At 44.2% G+C, this 21,180-nt stretch overlaps 1 protein-coding gene and 1 long non-coding RNA gene across 7 annotated transcripts in view; one reads left to right on the top strand and one right to left on the bottom strand.

The window, feature by feature from the left end:
* RNF175 (ring finger protein 175) overlaps positions 1-10,840 on the bottom strand; it is a 47,498-nt gene extending 36,658 nt beyond the window's left edge. The window contains exons 1-2 of one of the 4 annotated variants that reach the window (XM_035022864.1): positions 10,751-10,840; positions 1,709-1,746 (exon numbers count right to left, since the gene is read on the bottom strand). In XM_035022864.1, coding sequence (XP_034878755.1) covers positions 1,709-1,746; positions 10,751-10,816 — 104 coding nt within the window. In that variant the 5' untranslated portion in view covers positions 10,817-10,840. The remainder of the gene's footprint in view (positions 1-1,708; positions 1,747-10,750) is intronic. The other 3 variants (XM_035022865.1, XM_035022866.1, XM_035022867.1) reach the window with 3 other exon arrangements.
* A 186-nt stretch (positions 10,841-11,026) lies between these two features.
* Positions 11,027-21,180, top strand: part of LOC118022228 — a 24,646-nt gene continuing 14,492 nt past the window's right edge. Inside the window, exons 1-3 of one of the 3 annotated variants that reach the window (XR_004682424.1) lie at positions 11,027-11,219; positions 11,775-11,911; positions 16,859-17,067. This is a non-coding gene — a long non-coding RNA (uncharacterized LOC118022228). Of the gene's footprint in view, positions 11,225-11,774; positions 11,912-12,225; positions 12,534-16,858; positions 17,068-21,180 lie in introns of those variants that run through there. The other 2 variants (XR_004682425.1, XR_004682426.1) reach the window with 2 other exon arrangements.

The raw sequence follows: 21,180 nt of genomic DNA, 5'->3' as shown, positions 1-21,180 counted from the left end.
CCCCCTGGTTCCTCAGAAGGTGACTGTATTTGGAGATAGGAACTTTAGAGAGGTAAATAAGGTTCAATGCCATCCCTGAATTGGGCCCCAATCCAATCTGACTGGTGTCCATCTAAGAAGAGGCTATTTGGATATAAACTCACACAGAGGGAAGACCATGTGAAGGTGCCGTGAGAAGGCAGGCATCTGCAAGCCAAGAAGTGTCAGGAGAAACCAGACCTGCTGACACCTTGACCTTTGATTTCTTGCCCCCAGAACCATGAGAAAGTAAATTTTTGTTGTTTAAGCCACCAGGGCTGTGGTACTTGTCATGGCAGTTCAAGTTCCACATGTGATTTTAAGGTGCAGCCAAGATTGAGAACCACAGGGTTAGAGGAAGAGAGAGCGGTCCAGGGTCAAGATTAGGGGAAATGGGAAAATTATGAATGTCGCCAATCAAATACTTTATTAATAGTGGTTAGCATTTCACCCCCAATGGGGCACCATCAGTCAAGAAATCTCTTGAAGTTTCCACTTATGACTGGTTATAGTGTGCATTTGATGTACCCATCAGAAAACACTGCAGGGTAAGATTCTGTGCCATAAGATTGTGACCTTTTAAAGGCACTCATTGGGTATGCAGGTTGGGTTCTCCCCCTTTACTGGTAATTTCTACAGCTACACTAAAGAGTAAAGTGCCAAGTGCCTCTGAAAAGGGCACTGAGGGTGCCCCCTGCTGGAGAATGTGTAGAAATGAGCCTGCAGAGCCTAGTAAATACTGAGTTCACCTTTGAGATGGAATCTTAGAACCTTCACGCTGGCAGGTACATTAGATGTACTGAAACCCCTACATTTATCAAATGAAGAGGCTGAAGTCCGTATCAGGTAAGCAACCTGAATAAAATTACATTGTTAATAGTCTCTGCGTTGGAAGCTGAGCTTAAGAGACAAGAATGATTTTCTGAAGTTCGTTAAAAAATACACTCGTTCCTTTGAAGAAGTGGGAAGTGAAGAAAAATAAAAGGGTACAAGCACTTATAGTCTTTACAGCCCCAAATCCAAAATAACTATTTAATATTCTATTTAATGAATAGACTTTCAACTTAGGCCATGTAGATAGAAAAGTGAATTTATCATCGGTCTAAAATAGGGCTTGCATAGATATAAAACAAAATATGCTTTATGACATTCATCTATTTTGTGTATATATAAATATAACGAAAACATATCTCAAATGGTTAGCCTATGTGGAAGTACTTTGGAAAGTATAAAGTAGTTTGTAAATATAATAAGTATTTCCTATTTTGATTAGGAATACATTCATAATTGATTACCATAATGCAAAAAAGGAGGAACTTTTCATTTTTGTTTCATTTCTTTTGGTGACCACAGAGCCCTAATGGCCCCCTAGTAAGTACCAGAACACAGGGGAAACAGCATATAAGGAAAACCAGATGTATCTTGTGCCTAAAATAAAAACTAACTTGACACTGCCCTATTTTGAAGGGACGTACAAATCTAGCTTTGTGGGACTGCGTGAAACAGCAGGTGAAATCCCTGTGGTTTTGGTTCATGCTATCAGTGCGCATGCATGCTGGCTAGCCCGCCTTCTGTAGCCTGAGACATTTACAAATAAATCATAGCTTCATTTAATTTCTCAAACTGTTAAGGTGGAAATGTAATATTTAGTATAACAGCTGTAAAAAAAAAAAAAAGACTCATCACTTACTTCCACTCATCATCCGCAGAAAGCTTTGTGTGAGAGATCTGAAAAAAAAAAAAAAAACCAGAAAAAACAAAAAGAGCCCTTCTCAAAATGTCTTTGTTTTTTCAGCTTGTATTTTATAGCATTACATGGGAAACCCAAAGCATGAAAAATAGTGATGTTTCCTAGTACTAGAGTAACTTAGGATGAAAGCCCTAGTAGGATATTTGCTTCCGGAACTAACACACACACACACACACACACACACAACAAGAGTATTCAGGTTAGTATTAATAAATATTTGATTCTGCTCCTAAGTCAGAGAACCAGATGAGGCGCCAGTCCCATAGTTTATTTGGCAATTCAGTGAAGACTGTAGAGAGTGGCCTCCCAGTAGGCGGTGTCACCCTGGCTTTTGGGATAGGATATGGGAATCCTAAAAAACATCTCTTGCTGGTGTATTAAATGATGCCGGTGAGTAAATATCTCCAAGTTCAAGGTTTTAGAGACAGAGATGACCAGAGGCTTTACTTGTTTGGAGCATTTCTTTTGTGTCCTCCTGCTAATTTAATCTACAGCCTTGCCCTTGCAGACTGAGCTGGAGAGCACAGACCCCACCCCAGGAAGTGCTTTTGGATGACCTACAGATTGTACCACGTGCTGCCTTCCCTTGAGCACAGCTAATCCACTACATTTGGTCATTTGAGACCTTTAAGGCAATCCTTGAAAAGACATAATCTTATAATTTTCATGGAGAGCACAGAGAGCTTAATCCCTCGTCCTATATGTTTAGAGTGAAAATCCCCAATGATGGCAAAGAAGGGAAGGCAAATAAAGCATTTGTTACACAAATATGATCCTAACTAGGTGTTCTTTCTGTATTCTTCAAATGGCACCAGCAAGTTTGACCGATGGGAAAAAACAGTGCCATCCATAGTTCAGTCTAGGTTTCTCTGACTCAGGATAAATAGATTCCATAATAAAACCTGTGCTTCTGCCAGAGGCTTGAGGGGTTCCCTTAGAAGAGAGGACAAGGCTTCAGATGACACTGCTAGGGAGAGGCTTAGGCAAAATTTGCACAGTACCAGGACTTGCCAGAGAATGCCAGGAAAGGGGAAGTGGGTGAAGCAGCCACTGATGCCAGCAGCTTCTCTATGGCTCCCCTGCTTCTGGATGATTCCATCAGGTGGTCCCCGACATTCAAACAGCTGGGCTCCAGTGCTGCCTTCTAGGAGCAAAGCCTTAGGGGCCACCCTTAGGGAATAGTAGTACCGGAGTCCCCACCTGTCTGATAGGTCCCTCCCTCTCTGCAGACTGCTGCTTTGGGGTAAAAAAACATTGCATGGGTTTAGAGCCCTGAACCATGCATCCATTTAGCACCACCCGGCACTGAACATTGAGCTAACCGGTTCCTTGGGTGACCTTGGGCACAGCACTATCCTGTGATTGTCTCAGTTCCCGTATTAGAAACTGGAGATTGATAGGATAGCTGCTCTTGTTAACTTTGCTGGGAATACTGTGAGTATAAATAAGATGCTACATAAGAGTTTTGTTGGTGCTTAATCCAAAGGCCAATTAACTCAATTAAGAGTTATAATCTAGGGGCGCCTGGGTGGCTCAGTTGGTTAAGCGGATGCCTTCGGCTCAGGTCGTGGACCCAGGGTCCTGGGATGGAGCCCCACATGGGAGTCCCTGCTCCGTGGGGAGCCTGCTTCTCCCTCTGCCTGCCACTCTCCCTGCTTGTGCTCTCTTGCTCTCTCTCTTCCTCTCTGACAAATAAAATCTTAAAAAAAAAAGAGTTATAACCTATAGGACTCCCTGGCTGCTTCTCTTTTTGCTATTTAGGATCATGGGGTTCACAGTGCTTCTTATTAAAGTCAACTTAAAAAAGGGAACTGAGGAGGGCGCCTGGGTGGCTCAGTCGTTAAGCGTCTGCCTTCAGCTCAGGTCATGATCCCGGAGTCCTAGGATCAAGCCCCGCAACGGGCTCCCTGCTTCTCCCTTTCCCTCTGCCTCTCTTTCCTCTGGTGCTCTCTCTCTCTCTCTCATGCTCTCTCTCAAATAAATAAATAAATAAAATCTTAAAAAAAAAAGGGAACTGAGTTTTTAGTTAAGTTGAGAAGAAAAATTACCTTTGCCTTTTACTAGTCATATAGCCCTGGGCCTAAATGTGTAACTATCCACCAGATTCTAAGTCATTTTTAGTGAAGTATGATAAATTATTCTACTGAAGACCAGAAAAGCTTAGGGAGTGGAAATTAGAGTTGAAAAGTTTTCTGCTAAACACAAGTTAAGAACTTCGTTAGATCAAGTGTACTGAAAAATACTCTCATTTCCTAGGGAAAAAGTGAATATAATGATTATGATGATGATGATGATATTTTCACAGATATCTCTTTTCTAGTAATAGTTCCCTATAGTACAATATTTTTTTCCTAGGGTGGAGTCTACTTTTTGACAATTTTTTCTAGTATGTTATTATGCAAGCCCATTTAATATCTTATGAGGATTTATTTTGGAATTAAAATGACACTAAAATTCATCTGGAAAAATAAGCATATAAGGATAGCCAGGAAAACTCAGAAGAGTAAATACTGGACAAGTGGCCTACCAAATGCTGAAATACACAATAAAGCCACAGAAATTAATTGAGAGTATTACTGGTCCAGGAATAGGAAGACACATGAGTGGACAGAACACAGACAGGGTCCAGGAACAGATCCAAGTACATATGATAAATGAGTCACTTCAAGTCAGTGAGAAAAAAAAAAATGGATTGTTCAACAAATATTGCTGAGACAACTGGTTGGGCATTTGGAAAAAAATATAGAGCTGTATCCATACCCCATCTCAAAATAAATTCCAGACGGATCAAATATTTAAATGTAAAAAAGAAAGTCTTAAAAGCATTAGAAGACAATATGGGTAAGTGTTTTAATAATCATGTAGTGGACAAAGTATTTTTAAGTACGAGGTAGAGATCAGAAATTATTAAGTAAAAAAAAAAAACAAAAGACTTTTTTTTTTTCCTAGGCAGAATGAAAGTTGGAACTTTATTTTGAGGGTGAGGGTGGTTAGCCAGGAGGAGCTCAGAGTCCGAGGCTTGCCCAGAGGGATGGTGGAAAACTTGTGGGACTTTGGGGAATCTGGTTGGACCAGAAACCAGGTTGGGGTCACATGGAGAGCCTCATGGGGTCCATTGAGAGGGCTAGTTGAATCTTTAGACCCCAGGGTCCCCCAGCCCCACCTTCTCTTAGGGACAGTGAGGTGGCTGGCTGGGCCAGGGGCAGGCAGGCGGAGACTAGGGGAAAAGGTACAGTGGCTGTCCATTCACTCCAGCCCTGGATGAGGCACAATCACTTAGTTACTGTGGGCAGAGAACCCAGGGTGCCTGTGGGCTGGGGGTGGGGAGGTGGGATACATGGGGTGGGCTGGGAAGTAGCCCCTGCACTCTCCTGCTTCTGGATACCGCCCCCCCCAACTGCAGGGCTGAAGGTGAGAAGGGACATCTGTGGGATTGGGAAGGATAAAGCTCTCTGAGCCCTGGAATCTTCTGTGTGGATGAGAACGCTGCTGCCCTGTGCGGACCCCTGCCTGCCGCCTGCTGCCTGCTGGGGAGGGTCCACCACTGGTTCCTGAGAACAGCTGAAGGTTGTTGCCTCTGGAGAGTGGGAAATCAGGAATGGGAAAGGGGGCAGTGGTCATGGGGTCCCATTGTTTTTTTTTAAGTCTTGTAGAACTATTTGACTCCTTAAAATGTGGACGTACATAATTTTAATAAAAATTAGCATTAAAAGGAAAAAAACGTCCATAACAGTAAGATATGATTTTCACTTAAAAGTATGACAAGGGGAAAAACGTTTAGTAGCCAGAGCTGATGAGGAAAAATGGTCTTCTCATGCCCTTCAGATGTGTTGTGTACATTAAGACAAGTTTCTCTGGACAGAAATTTGGCGAGGCATGTCAAAATTTTAAGTGTTCGTTTATCCTATGTAGAATAGTCTAGGAATATTCTCTCGCAAAATGAAGAGAAAAATACACAGGGAAAGATGACACAGGTGTTTGCATAGTTTTATTTATAATATTGAGAAATTGGCAACAATCTGTGTGTCAACCCATGCGGGATCAGTTAATGAGTTATGATATATCTATAACAAAGGAAATCTGTTGGCTCTTTAAAATGATTGTGCAGATCTGTATTTATTGACATAGAAGTATCTCCATGACATATTGTTAAGAGAAAAAGCATGCTTCAAAAACAGTTTTATATAATGTAAACCTATTAATGTAAATATAGAGTCACATAGAATCAAGAACCATCCGGAAGAAAGATGTCCAGAATGGTCACCAAAGTGCTAACAGGAATGATCCATGAATGCTGATGTCTATTGGAATATTTACTCCTTTTTTATACCTGTCTATATTGACTAATCTGCATGAACATATGTCACTTAAATGAAGAAGTCTTTTTTTTTTTTTTTAGGAATAACATGTTTTACTTTTTATAAAATGTTTTATTAACATATAACGTATTATTTGTTTCAGAGGTACAGGTCTGTGATTCATCACACAATTCACAGCGCTCACCATAGCACATACCCTCCCCAGTGTCTATCACCCAGCCACCCCATCCCTACCAGCCCCCTCCACTCCAACAACCCTCAGTTGAAGAAGTCATTTTGATTCTGCTTCTCCTTTTTCCTTGTCTCTGAGTCACCAAGTCCTTTTTCCCTGCAGCACATTCCTATTTATCTCTCTTCCCCTTTTAGCTCACTTTTGAGCTTCAGATTCTTCCACCCAAGTGCCTTCTACAGATCTCCACTTGGATGTCCCTCAGACACACAAACTTAACCTGCCCCAACCTGAAGATATTAATTTCCCCCCAACCTGCTTCCATTTCAGTTCCCCCTTCTCACTCAGCAGCTCCACATCCCATCTATCCAATCATTCAAAACAGAAATATGGGGCACCACTCTTGACCCTAGCCTTCCACCTCCAACCCAGTACTCTCCTGCTGACCTTACGAAAATACCCGGCAACCCACTTCCTTCCACCTCAACGGCCTCTATGCCAACCATTCTCTTCATTCATTGAACAAATATCTATTGAGTACCTCCTGGGTGCCAGGCCCTGGGCTAAGAGCCGGCATATGATAAAGGTAAGACACACAAGGCTCCTGTTCTCATGAATGGAGCCTTGTGTTCTAGAGAAAGTATGGACAATAAACAAGTAAGGAAAACGATGACCTAAGGTGGTAAATTCTCTGAAGAAACAAAACCGAGTGTGTGGTAAAGAAGGGCCAGCACAGGGAGGGGCTGTTACCCTTTAGATGGCTTGGCAAGGGAAGGCCTCCCTCAGCCTGAGGAGAGATCCAACCTGGCGTGTAGAGTGTTCCCTTCTTCCCGGAGGGACTCTCGCCTTCACTCCTTTTCTCCCTTCAGACAGTGAGGGTGATCCAAGTACAAGCAAACTGATCACACCGGATCCCCCGCTCGAAACCCAAGTGGGCTACACTTGTCACTAACATGGCTCCTGTGGCCTTTTTCAGCTTCATTTCTCTCTCCACACCCTCTGCTCCAGCCAAGCAGAACCTTCCTTCCCTGAATGCTCTTCCTCCACCCCCAGGCACCATTTGGGGATGCCCTGGATTCCACTTCCTCCAGGAAGCCTTTGGGGTTAGGCCTCTCCAGTAGATCTGTTGTCCACTGAACACTGTTACCACAGAGCATAGTCACTGGTGATTTATTACTGGTCTTATCCCACCCTGAATACCCACTGTCTGGCACATCACACACTCAGTCAAGACACAGTTGACCTCTGAATGATGCAAGGACTAGGGGTGCCAGGCCCCCATACAGTCAGAAATTGGGGTATAACTTGATTCCCCAAGGCTTAACTACTAATAGCCTGCTGTGGACTAGAAGCCTTCCCAATAAGATAAACAGCTGATCAACACATCTGTGTAAGTTATATGTATTATTACTGTGTTCTTACAATAAAGTCAGCTACAGGAAAGAACAACCCGTGTTGTTCAAGGGTCAACTGTATCTGAAAACTGCCTCCCCCCCCCCCAGCACCAGCCCTCACCATTTCTCACCTCAGCTGCTACCTCCAAATGGGTTTCCCCACTTTCAACTTTTTCCTCACAAAAATCCACCTGTTAGAAAAATCTTGCTATGGGGCGCCTGGGTGGCTCAGTTGGTTAAGCGACTGCCTTCGGCTCAGGACATGATCCTGGAGTCCCTGGATCGAGTCCCGCATCGGGCTCCCTGCTCAGCGGGGAGTCTGCTTCTCCCTCTGACACTCCCCGCCTCATGCTCTCTCTGTCTCATTCTCTCTCTCAATAAATAAAATCTTAAAAAAAAAAAAGAAAAAGAAAAAGAAAAATCTTGCTAAAATGCCTGACAAAATCAGAACAGTCAACTCAAACTACTGGTGTCCCTGGGATGTAGGTGAGGGAGGTAAGGACGTGTCAGGCTTGGAGGGCCGTGTTTAGTGATATGGAATCCATGTCACCGGGCGAGGACAAAGCTTCCATGGCTGGAGGGGGAGGGAGGGGTTATGTCAGGCCTACTCCAAGGCAGAGAACAATGTTGGGGCAGAGGTAGGTCCTCTGGGGGAAATCAGAGGTTGCAAAGCAGGCCTCAGACAAGCAGAAGAGCAAAATGCTGAATCCCCGCTATCTGCTCTCTTGCTCCCCAACTTTGAGGAGTCTCAGGAACAGATAGGGTGTCGCTGGCTCTCAAGACCACAGGGGATATAGCTGGGGAGGCCACCCTCCTCCCCAGCTATATAGGGAGATGGTGTTTGTCATAAAGAGGTAACACAGGGAGCTGGGCAGACTAGAGTCCCAGATCATGAGGTTGTATGTTTATTATTCACTCACTTATTTGTCCAATAGACATTTCCTGAGGCCCTGCCATTTGCCAGACTCTGTGCTGGGTTCTGGAAATACAGTAGCCAGCAAAGCAGATCAAGCGCTTCCTTTGCTGGAGCTTCCAAGGTGATGGAGGTTCTCAGAAAAACAAATATACAACTAGACATGCTTCAGAGGGTAATAAGGATGATGAATGAAACTAAGTAAGGTTTAGAGTCAGAGGGTGCTGTAATATACAGGGTGGTCAGTAAATTCTTTTTTTTTTTAAAGATTTTTTTTTTTTAATTTATTTATTTGACAGAGAGATAGAGAGCACAAGTAGTCAGAGCAGCAGGCAGAGGGAAAGGGAGAAGCAGGCTCTCCGCTGAGCAGGGAGCCCGATGCGGGGCTTGATCCCAGGACCCTGGGATCATGACCTGAGCCGAAGGCAGCCGCTTAACTGACTGAGCCACCCAGGCGCCCCGGGTGGTCAGTAAATTCTTACGGGGTTGGGGTGGTCAGTAACCATATCTATTTTTCCTGTATTATCCTCAGCTCTTATAAAGTCTGTTTTAAACTAGCACTTCTCAAACTTTGATGTGCAGTCACCCAGGGGTTTGGTTAAAATGCAGATTTTAGGCCAGTGGGTTTGGGGTGGGGGACTGAGACTCTGCATTTCTAATTGGCTCCCAGGTGACACCTTGGCTGTTGGTCCCTGGACCACATGGCTCTGCTATGGGGGATTGAGGGAAAAGCTGTGAGTTCCTCCTGGGGAAGAGTTAACAGGGGACCATGTCTCCTGAGGGCAGTGGGCAAGGCAGTGATGACAGCCTTAAGGGACAGCAAACGTCAGCTGCCGAAGTAACTCTGCCAGTTTTCTGCCCTTCCCAGCTTGCAGACTTCTTCATCCATAACCCGCTGTGAATGATCTGATCTGGGTCTGAAACCAGCAAGTAAGTCATGGAGTTCCCTTATAGCTTCCCCATTTTAGAGAATAGATCCCCAATGCATAGTGTGTTACAAGATTTGTCATAACTCAGCTCTGCCTTCCTACAAGCCTTCATGAACCCTGGATTTCTGCCAGGATCATAGTGAATATCCACGACCACTCCCCAACAATTTTTTTCACCTCAAGTAATTTGGTATTCCTGTTTCCTCCATGGAGAATTCTCATTTCCCCTCATGGCCACGTGGAATCTCATCCATCCTCTGAGGTCCAGCTCACAATAGCCATGCCACACCCCCAACTCCAATCAGCTTTGCCCACCCTCCCTGTCAGAAGCAATTCCTTGCTCCTAGAAATCCTACAAAACTTCACTCGAACCTCTTTGGGGACAGTAATCTCTTCCCATCCTCTATGAGTTATTTTATCCTTGTTATACTTTCTTCCCAGGATGTGAACTCCCAGAGTATACCTCTAACTGCCTCTTTACCCATGAGTAGCACAGTTCCCAGTATGTGATCATGGCCTACGAATCGTCTATAAATGAAAAATATTAATGACTTGGATTTGAAATCACCAAAGGGCAATGGGGGGAGAGTCTGGGGGAGGAAAGTGCTAGCCCAGAGGTTCTCAAAGCTTGTGCATCAGCACCTCCTGGTAACTAGTCAGACTTGCAAATAGGTAGTCAGGCACTATCCCTGATGTCAGGAATTAGAAACCCTGGCTGGGGGCAGAGCCCAACTGTCTATCTGCTTTTTAACTAGCCTTCAGTGATTGTGATGCACGCTGCAGTTTGAGAACCGTCAAGTCAAGCGTGAGGTACACCCAGCACCCTTCAGCTGTCCTCTTCTAATGCCCACGGCCTTCACCTGGGCCCTGGGGCTCCTACCAGGGAGCGAGGAGGAGAGAGGGGCAGCCAGTACGAGGACAGGGAATAGATAGGGATGAGTCGGATAAGGGTCCTTCAGGAGGAGACCGGGGGGGGGGGGGGGGGGGGGGGGGGGGAAGGGGGGGTAGGGGAGGAGAAAGGGGGAGAAGGAGCAGAAGAGGGAGAAGGAAAGAGGGAAAGGGAGAGGGGTTCATCTCCCCTGGGGTAGGGTAGGGTGAGACGAAGCAACGAGCACCTTCCAGAAAGGTCATTGCCCCTCCATCCCGCGCCGGGGCGGGGGATTCGGAGACCCGTCCGTGCGGCCACCCAGCCCCAACGTGAGCCTCGGGACTCTAGCCCCGTGTTCCCGGCCTGCGCCCCGCGTCCCGCGCCCGGTACCTGCTCGTGCTGGGGAGGCGCCTCCAGCACCCGCGCCGCCTTGCGCACTGCGGCCCCCGCGGCCATGCGTCCGCCGCGGCGCCCGCCCTCGGCCGCGCGGTCCCTCGCGCCGCGCGGGCGGGGGAGGGTCTCCGGGAGGACGCGGGGCGGGGAGGGGGGGGGCCTGCCCTGCCCCGCGCGCGCCGGGGGCGAGCTGTGCCTGCGGCGGCCCCTCCCCGGGTCCTGCGGTAGCGCGCGCAGCCCGCCTCCGGGAGCACCGCCCCGCCGCCCCGCGCCCGCGCCCGCGCCGCCGCCGCCCGCAGAGGCGGGGGCTCCGGATCCTCCTCCCTGTCGGTGCCCAGGAGAGCCTTTGGGGATCTTTCCCTCTGCAGTCACGCACTGGTCGGCCACCGTGGCTCTTACCGCGTCCTGCGCCTGGCTCCTGCCGGCGGTTTTGTCCCAGGCGGCAGCGCCGGAGAGCCGCTCAGAAGTAAGGTGGGAAGACATGTGGGGAGTACCGAGAGTGAGAAATGGAGAGGAGAGAGGGAGCGAGGGGTCGTTTTCTCTTGGCTCTTTCCTTCAGAAGCCTTTATCCGAAGACGGGAGTTCAGGTGGCTGTCCAAAACGGGGACACTGAACTTTGGTTTCATCTCCAGTTGCGTTCCTGTTCCTGAACCCAGCGCCCCTCCTCCCCTGTTGTCTGCAGTTTTAATAATCTGGACAGGTTCCTGATGAAGTCACACTTGGCCCCTCCAAAGATGACAAAGGGGAGAAACCCTGTGGGGAGAGAAGGCAGACCCTCTAGGCCTCTGTGCTGCTCTGTGCCTGCACTTCCCCGGGGAAATCACCCACAACTTGCCTTTGTCCCTCCACCTTCAGGGGGCATTCTCCTTCCCCTCAGCTGTAGACCCAGTATGGATTTATGGCAGGGAACAGGCTGGAGCATTTGGGGAAGCCTCTAGAAATGCACTGGTAGGGAAATAGACAAAAATGGAACACGTAAGTAGATAGTCTCACTTACAAAATATGGCTCACTCCCTTCCAGTTTGTGGTGGCTCATAGTTTTCAAAACCTACAAGGAGCTACCATTGGAGACTGACCAAGAGATGGACACATCCCCGCCATTGTAGAACTTATGGTCCAGCAGGGTGTCGAGACAAACTTTCAGGACAATTAACTGTGGTAAGTGCCTTCCTCTTCCAAGTACTTTACTCTGTTAACTCATTCAGTTTTCACAACAAGGCTACCAGGTAGGTGGTGTTATTATCTCCATTTTACAGGAGACATTGAATCACAGAGAGATGCAGAAGTTTGTCCAAGTTTCAAAGCTGGTAGGTGGTGCAGTGGGAATGTGCCTTTTGGCTTCAAGGGTGGGCAGGAGACTCAACTATGGTTCAAGTCAGGGGGACCAGTCAGAAAGCTATTGCTGTAGTTCCAGTTAAAGACAGCAACGGCCTTGGTGGTGTATGTGAGTATGTGCAGGGATGGGGTGGAGGAGAGATGGAGAGACGTGGATGGAGCCAAGAGATCTAGGTGATAGAATCTGTAAGACTTACTGATCCTCAAGGATGGCTCTCAGTCATGTGGCTTGAGCAGCTTGGTATTTGGGCAGAGTGCTGAGAGTGGGAATATTGAAAGAGCAGCAGATTTCTGGGAACAAAGATGATGAATTCATTTGGACATGTTGCCTTCCTACCTAGCTCTTGGCCTGTCTTCTCGTCCCAATCCGTGGGATTTCACATGAGTTACCGTTTTTTCTCCAGTCTAGGATGTCCTCAAATTCATCTGAATTCCTCTAAGTCAGGTACCCCCCCCCCCCACAAATGTCTGGGTGGAAATAGAATTTCCCTATCCTATAAAATTCTGGCCTATTATTATTATATAAGTTCTGACTCCCTGATATGAGATTCTCTTCCCTGGTTGATTGACACCAGAAATGTCTACATATTTCACTGGAGACACCTGTGAGCACAAAGGGAGTCATCTTCCTTCTGATTTCAGCTCAGCAGTCAGCAGGGAATAAAATTTAAAAAGTCCATTTCTTCCCCACTGTTAGTGATGGACTTGCTCTACTCTACTGTATCATACCTGGTTCCTTTCGTGACTCATTTCCAGATATAGAACTAATACCTTGTTTCCCAGAAAGGTAACCATTGCTTTCTGGAGTGGTTTACCCAACCAAAGTTAATTACTTTGCAAATTTGTTTCCCAAATCAAATGCTTGGCAACTGAGTGTCATAAATCCTGGAATAGATCAACAGCCTTCCTGTCGTTTAGCGCTAATCTCTTTAGCATATTAGCCATAGCTCATGCATCCTCCTGTCGTGTCTTGATCTAGAGCCCTGAGATGATTGTAATGATGTAATGAAGGAAATGAGCTAATGTCATAAAGGTGTTTGAAAAACAAGGTGGATTCAAGAATAGTTAGAAAATTAAGTATGCTATTTGGTGCAGGAATAGAGAAATAGACCCATGGAACAGAATAGAAAGCCCCCCAAATAGACACATGGATTTACAGGAAGCTAGTTTTAGGACAGGAGTGACAAATCATCAGGGATACATGGACTATTTAGTAATTAGCTTGCCATGCCAAAACAAAACATGTGGTTTAAAAAGCAAAACTTGAAGAAGACAATTTAAACGAATATCATTATCATCTCAAGATGGCAAAAAATATATTAAACAAAACTCAAAAGGAACAAATCATAATGGAAAAGATTGGTAAATTAGTCTATGTTAAAATTTTAAACTTCTGTACAATAAAAAGTTGTCATTAAAAAGAAGCAAGCCAGGACACCTGGGTGGCTCAGTCGGTTAAGTGTCTGCCTTCGGCTCAGGTCATGATCCCAGGGTCCTGGGATGGAGTCCCACATCCATGCTCCTTGCTCAGCAGGGAACCCGATTCTCCCTCTGCCTCTGCTGCTCCCCCTGCTTGTGCTCGTTCTCTCTCTCTCTGATAAATAAATAAATAAATAAATAAATAGAAATCTTAAAAAAAAAGAAGCAAGCCATGCACCAAGAGAATGTATTTGCATATATCTAGCTGTCAAAGAATTAGTGCTGGGAAAGAACATAACTATTAAAAAATTAATTTTTAAAAAGTGTAAATCAATAGAATGTAGGCAAGGGATATAAACCAATTTTAAGAAATAAAATTATGAGACATTTTGTAATTTTAAGGGAATTAGTTACTGCGTTTATGTATATGTGAGTTAATCTAGAATGCACTTCACAGGAATGCCTTGTGTATGTTAAATTACTTATTGCAAAGTGGCTGCTTTCAGCCTTCCTACCCACTTTCGGACCAGCACTCATTAATGTTTCCCTTTTCTGCTGTCCTTTGCAGGACAACCCAACTGCCCTGGGCTGAGGGTGCCACCTAATGGTAGATCTTACAGAAGTCCTCTCTATTGCCTTACAGATGGTCTTTTTCAAATAACTTTCTTTTTCAAGTTACTCCTTTTCTCTTTTCTCATGTCTTTTTCATATTTACAGATGAAATATTTATATTTGATCCTTAGCCTCACCGCTAGAATGGGTGATTTTGAATGTCTCTAACCAGGTGCGGTATTGATCACATGGAGCAGGGTGGTAGAGGAAGAGAGTCCAAACAACTGTGGGGCCTCCCCTCCTTGAAGGGGATGGCAGTAGTAGAGGCCTTCTAAACGGGGGTGGGGGTGTCAAATTAAAACCATCCAGGCGACGTTAGTATCCGAGAGAGCTTGTCTGATCTCAGAAATCAGTGTGAAAAAGGCACCAAATGTTCTGCACTTCTGTGATCCTTGGGGTCAGGGGCAGACTGGGTTGTAAATGGGAGTAATCATGTCTAAAAGGAGAGGGACACGGAAGCTAGGTCCTACCGTGGCTGATGAAATGGCTGCATAGAAATACTCCAGCTAACAAACTGTGGAAAGAGCCGAGATGCCCTTCAACAGATGAATGGATAAAGAAGATATGGTCCATATATACAATGGAATATTACTCAGCCATCAGAAAGGATGAATACTCAACTTTTACATCAACATGGAGGGGACTGGAGGAGATTATGCTAGGTGAAATAAGTCAAGCAGAGAAAGTCAATTATCATATGGTTTCACTTATTTGTGGAACATAAGGAATAGCATGGAGGACATTAGGAGAAGGAAGGGAAAAATTGCGGGGGGGAATTGGAGGGAGAAATGAACCATGAGAGACTATGGACTCTGAGAAACAAACAGGGTTTTAGAGGGGAGGAGTGAGGGGGGATTGGTTAGCCCGGTGATGGGTATTAAGGAGGGCACGTACTGCATGGAGCACTGGGTGTTATACGAAAACAGTGGATCGTGGATCACCTCATCAAAAACCAATGATGTATGGTGACTAACATAACATAATAAAATTAAAAAAAATAATAACATAAAATACAATTAAAAAATAAAAAGAAAGAAATACTCTGGCTAACTTTTTCAGTCCTGCTACCCCGCCCCGCCCCCCGCGTGCTAGATTGGTCTTCAGGTGCAGATGCTAGCCTCTTAAAATTCGTAGAAATCGTGCAAGCTAGTCTGATTCCCAACTGCCGGGGGTCCTGACTACCGTCCCATTATTCCCTGGCCTCTCAGCCTCACTGAATAGACCTTTTCATCCTCCATTCATTAAATCTACCTGTGCTTAAAGACTACCACTCAAGACAAATGAAAGATACTCAACTTTATTGTTTATTTCATTCTTTTTTTAAGACTTATTTATTTATAAGAAAGAGAGAGAGAGAGCGAGCACATGCACACATGAGTCGGGAGGGGAAGAGGGAGAGAGAGGGAGAATCCCAAACAAACTCCCCATTGAGTGGGGACCCGAGATGGGGCTTGATCTCACCACCCATGAGATCATGACCTGAGCTGAAATCACGAGCTGGACGCCTAACTGACTGAACCACCCAGCACCCCTGTTGATCTCATTCTTCAGTTATTAGTATTGTAATATTATTGACCTCTACTCTTTTTCAGGCTAAAATGTACAGAGAGTAGCTATATTATGATTACATGAGTTTTGTGAGCTGGCGTATGGCCCTAATCACCATTTACAGCGTTGCTTCTTTGGGAAAGTGCATTTTGCCTTTCAAACCACAGCCTTCCAAATGCATATTTGGAACACAATCCATCTGTGAGCTGGGAACCCTCTGTATTAATGTCTGTTGGCCCAGGGCAGCCCCACAACCAAATGACATGTGGTTTAAGGTTCATGTAACAGCCGGTTCATTTAAATAATGTTAGCTGGAGCTCAGTCCAGGTTCTCAGGTTTCTGGTTAAATTGGAATAGGGGAGGCAGCAGAATGACTGTGTTCGAACAGCATGTGTGGGGCGCCCCACTCGCTGTAGAGAGATGGCACATTCCTGCTTTTCATGATTTTCCCTTTAGGTTTCAGGACTGAGCCTCTTCTGAGGGCAAGCTTTAAAGTTCTGTTGAACAATTGATCCTGAAAAAGAACTGCTTTTAAAAACCAACTATACTTCCCAGCTTGGAAGTTCAGCTAGGGTCATTCTCGTTTATTGAGTTCAGGGGCCCTCTCAGTGGGAGGGAAAACCGCATTTAAAGTCCTTGATGGGGCTCCTTGCCCTCCCCTCTCCTTGTTTTCCTTTCCTGGCGTCTCTTTGAAGAAGTCTAATCTTTAGTAAGTTAGAAGCCGGACAGCTTGTGCCAGGCAAGCCAGTCTCTACTGCGCTAACTATAAAAAGGGTTAACATTTATGAAACACCCACAGTGTGCCAGGCACTGGCCTAGCACGCCATGTATCTGGTGTCATCTCAGCCTCTGAATAAGCCCCAGTGACAGGTATCACTGTCCACGTTTTACAGATGAAGACATTAAGTTAGGAGAAATGAATTGCTTTATCTAAGAATGTATAGCAGCAAGCACTGCTCTATTGGCCCCCCAATCACTGGGTTGGGTGGGAGGCTTTACCGGGGCTGACCCCAGGAAACTCCGTCCTGGTGTGGAAGTTGTATTTGTCATTTCTAGTTGAGACCAAGGACCTGCCATCCCACTTCCCACACCTCAGGTTAATTGCCAAGACCGCAACACAACTTTGTTCTGCGAAAGTCACCTTCTCGTGGAAGAAAAATACTAATGTTCCTTTGTTTCTCTTGACTTTAGGTATTTGTCCTACATGGGGGCTTGAAACAAGATCAGTCATAGAAGCAATGACAAGAGGACACAGTTATTTTTTGCTGGAGTATAAAACCTTCCAGTGAGCACTCCTGGTTTTACTACCCTCCCTGCCCGTGGTAAGAGCTACAGCTTTTTCAAGTGCCTGCTAAGGCCAGCTACTTTTTTTGTATTTAATCCTCAAACCACCCTCCAAGGTAGGTGTACTATTATTATCTTCATTCTATAATTAAGGACAAATAAGGTCACTTCTGAGCCATGATCTCTGCTTTTAATGCCCTTTTCTTTTCTCACTTTAATCTGCAGAAGTCGTCCCACCCCACCCCATCTAAGAGCCTGACCGGCTCTGTTCTCCCCCCAGACTCTCCCAGATCCCCAGTGGGAATACATTTCTTTCAACCCTATGCTCCACAGCTTTTGCATTTGCCTCTATTCCACACTGCCTTGTGTTCTACGTGCTGGTATGAGCCACCAGTTGCAATTATGGGGAGAGCAGAGACTCTGTTCTAGTCATCTTTTACCCTACCACTGTATCTAGCACAATGCCTGGCCTGGGGCCAGATTGAATTGGTGGTGCAGTCACATTTCCAGGTGATGCTGCCTGTGCCCCAGGCCTCTTCCTGGCTTATGGAAGGAGAGTGAGGGCAGGTGGATTCCCTTAGCCTATTGCCTACAGATGTCCCTCCGGGAAGGAGGGGCTGTTGTCACTGTGGCCACAGCCTTTTGCTGTCTACCCGTAACAGGATCACTGAGACCTCTGCACATTAATATGGATATAAACTTAAAATACAAAAAGAGGCCTAAATTGTGCCCTTAATATAATTCCATGCAGTCCAGATGTGCATCTACTACTATTTATTTTATAATGTGTCATTGTTAATCAGAACGGGGATCCACTTTTGCCAACACTTAGAGATGCTGAGATGTGGTTGGGAGAAGGAAAGCAGTGTAAAGGGTAAGGCCTGAGTCTGCTCCCTTCTACCTGTTATCTTATTCTTGTACTGAATGAACATAAATTTTTGTGTCTAGCCACATAACTGTTAAGAATATGTACCACACAAGAGTGTTGGAGATGAGTTGCTTTTTCCAATTTATTCTATAAATGCAGTAATCCTGACACTTTATATAAATAGTTGAAATAGTGCATGCATGGAAATAAAACACATATTTACTTTTTTTTAGAATATCAGCAAAATGGAATATCCGTGTTTTGGGTTGTTTGTTGTTGATTTCACTTTTTCTTTGCAATTATTCCAAGTTATCAAATGGTTATAAACAAAAATTTTGTGTTGGGCATGTTGTCTAATGACTTTTTAAAATTTAATATTTTGGGGCATCTGGGGGGGCGTGGTCGGCTAAGCATCCGACTCTTGGCTTTGGCTCAGGTCGTGATCTCAGGTTTATAAGATAGAGCCCTGTGTCAGGCTCCGTGCTCAAGTCAGGGTCTGCTTAAGATTCTTTCTCCCTCTCCCTCTGCCCCGTCTGCTTGTGCTCTCTTTCTCTCTCCAAATAAATAAATCTTAAAAAAAATAATAAAATTTAATATTTTGGCATAAAGTTATTTATTTATTTATTTATTTATTTTTAAAGATTTTATTTATTTATTTGACAGAGAGAGAGATAGCAAGAGCAGGAACACAAGCAGGGGGAATGGGAGAGGGAGAAGCAGGCTTCCTGCCGGCAGGGAGCCCGATGCGGGACTCGATCCCAGGACCCCGGGATCATGACCTGAGCCGAAGGCAGACGCTTAACGACTGAGCCACCCAGGCGCCCCTAGAGTTATATATGTTTAATTTGTACACTAAACACATTTTGCTGGGTCTCAAAAGAAGGAACATTTTAGAAGTCATCCTGGATACAGTAGTTAGAGGGTAATTTAGGGAATAACTAGACTTTACTAGTTTAAGATATTCCTGAATCTTACAACTATCCATCCAAGTGGCCATAGTTTTCGGGATGACTTTAAGTGAACAACTCGAAGTTTTATCCTGTTAGAAACATGGAGAAGTACACTGTGTGGTTTCAGTTCACTGTGAGACTTGAGTTGGGGTACTGTCTGTACTACGAGCTCTCTAGAGTTTTTGGGAGAGAGGGCCTTAATTTTTTCCCCTTAGTTGCTATTATGTTCATATTTGAAGTATACATTTAAGGCTTTATTAATAGTGAAATGCAAATGAAAAATCTCTTGGTAGTATGTCATTCAAGTGAAGAATCATCAAAGAGAATAGTCAGAGCTGGTAACTTAAGCATGAAAAACCTGATCATTTACTGGGCTTGGGGTAGGTTAATCCTCTTTGCTTTCTAAATGGCCTGAGGACTGGAAGGGACACCAGCCCATGAAGAACACCACTGGTAAGAGGATTCATCAAAGGGAGATGACGTCGTGGAAGGTGAAGTTAAATTTGGTTCAACATGGGTTGTTTTTGAGGCATCTCTAGGCCATACAGGCAGAGCTGTCCACAGTTAGAGACAAACTGACTCGAGAAGAAAAGGTGAAAGAGAGATTTGGTGTCTGACAATGGTGAATTCTAGAGGAGTGAGTAACCGTTTCCAGAAAGCCTGTAATGTGAGAAAGGAAGGAGGTCCAGGAATATAGTTGGCAATTAAGACAACAGGATTTATAATCAAACAAATTTGGCTTCAAGTCTTAATTATAACCCATTCATGTGTCACCTTAAGCCTTGGGACTTGAGATATAATTCACATACCATACAATTCAGCATGAATCAAAGCGTATGATTCAGTGGTTCTTAGTATATTCACAAAACAATGCAACTACCACTGCTATCTAATTCCAGAACATTTTCATCCCCCCAAAAAGAAACTCGTATTCATTAGTATTCACTCCCCATTTCCTGCTTCCTTCATCCCCTAGCAACCACTTATTTCTTTGTGTAGATTTGCTTGTTGTAGATGTTTCATATAAATGGAATCATACAGTACGTGGGCCTTTGTGTCTGGCTTCTTTCCCTTAGTGTAACGTTTTCGGGGTTGATCTATGTTGTACTATGTATCGGTACTTCATTCCTTATTATGACTGAATAATACTCTTAGAGATGGTTATACCACATTTTGTCCATCTCCTCATCAATTGATGGACTTTTGGGTTGTTTCTACTTTTTTGCCTATTATGAATAATGCTGCTATGGAAGTTCATATAAAAATATTTTTGTGGATATATGTTCTCAATTCTCTTTGAGTATATATTTAGGAGTACAGCTGCTGGGTCATATGGTAACCCTATGTTGAAGATTTGAGGCACTGCCAAACTGTTTTCCGAATTAGCTATACCATTTCACAACCCCACCAGCAATGTATGAGGGTTCTGGTTTTTCCACATCTTTACTGACAGTTGTCAGTATCTGACTAGTTGATTGTAGCCATTCTAGTTGGTGTGAAGTGGTATCTCATTGTGATTTTGATTTATATTCCCTAATGACTAATAATGTTGAACATCTTTTCACGTGATTATTGGCCATTTGTATATCTTCTTTGGAGAAATGTCTAGATCCTTTGCCCATTTTAAAATTGGGTCACTAGTCTTCTTATTGTTGAGTTTTAAGAGTTCTTTGTATATTCTGGATACCAGTTCTTTATCAGCTATATGATTTGCAAAGATTTCCTCCCATTCTGTGGATTTTCTTTTTATTTATTTCTTGATGGTATGTTTTGAAGCACAAGAGTCCTAAATGTATCTATTTTTTCTTTTGTATGTGTGCTTTTGGTATCATAGCTAAAAAAACCATCACCTAATCTTAGGCAGTAGAGATTTGTTGCTATGTTTTTTTTTTTCCTAAGAGTTTTATAGTTTTAGTTCTTACATTGAGGTCTTTAATCTATTTTGAGTTAATTTTTGTATGTGGTGTGAGGTAGAGGTCCAGCTTCATTCTTTCGTATGTTGATATCTAGTTGTCCCGGCATCATTTGTTGAAAAGACTGTTCTTTCGCCATTGAATTGTTATCTTGGCCACCCTTGTTATAAATCAATTGCATAAATATAATGGTTTATTTCTGGACTCTCAATTCTATTCCTTTGATTGGTGTGTCTGTCTATCCTTGTGCTGGTACTACACTATTCTTGATTACTGTAGCTTTGTATTACGTGTTGAAAATGGGAAGTGAAAATCTTCCAACTGTGTTTTTATTTCCCAAGATTATCTTAGCTATTTTTAGTGCCTTGTATTTTCATAAGAATTTTAGAGTTAGCTTGTCAATTTCTGCAAAAAAGACAGCTGGAATATTGATAGGGATTGTATTGAATCTATAAACCAATTTGGGGGTAATATTGCCTTTTTTTTGGTTAGATTATT

Source organism: Mirounga leonina, unplaced genomic scaffold (assembly GCF_011800145.1).
Source record: "Mirounga leonina isolate KUSES-001 unplaced genomic scaffold, KU_Mleo_1.0 Mir_176, whole genome shotgun sequence".
Classification (NCBI taxonomy): Eukaryota; Metazoa; Chordata; class Mammalia; order Carnivora; family Phocidae; genus Mirounga; species Mirounga leonina.
The sequence above is the reverse complement of the archived record's forward strand: the minus strand, read 5'-3'. Positions and strand labels throughout refer to the sequence as shown.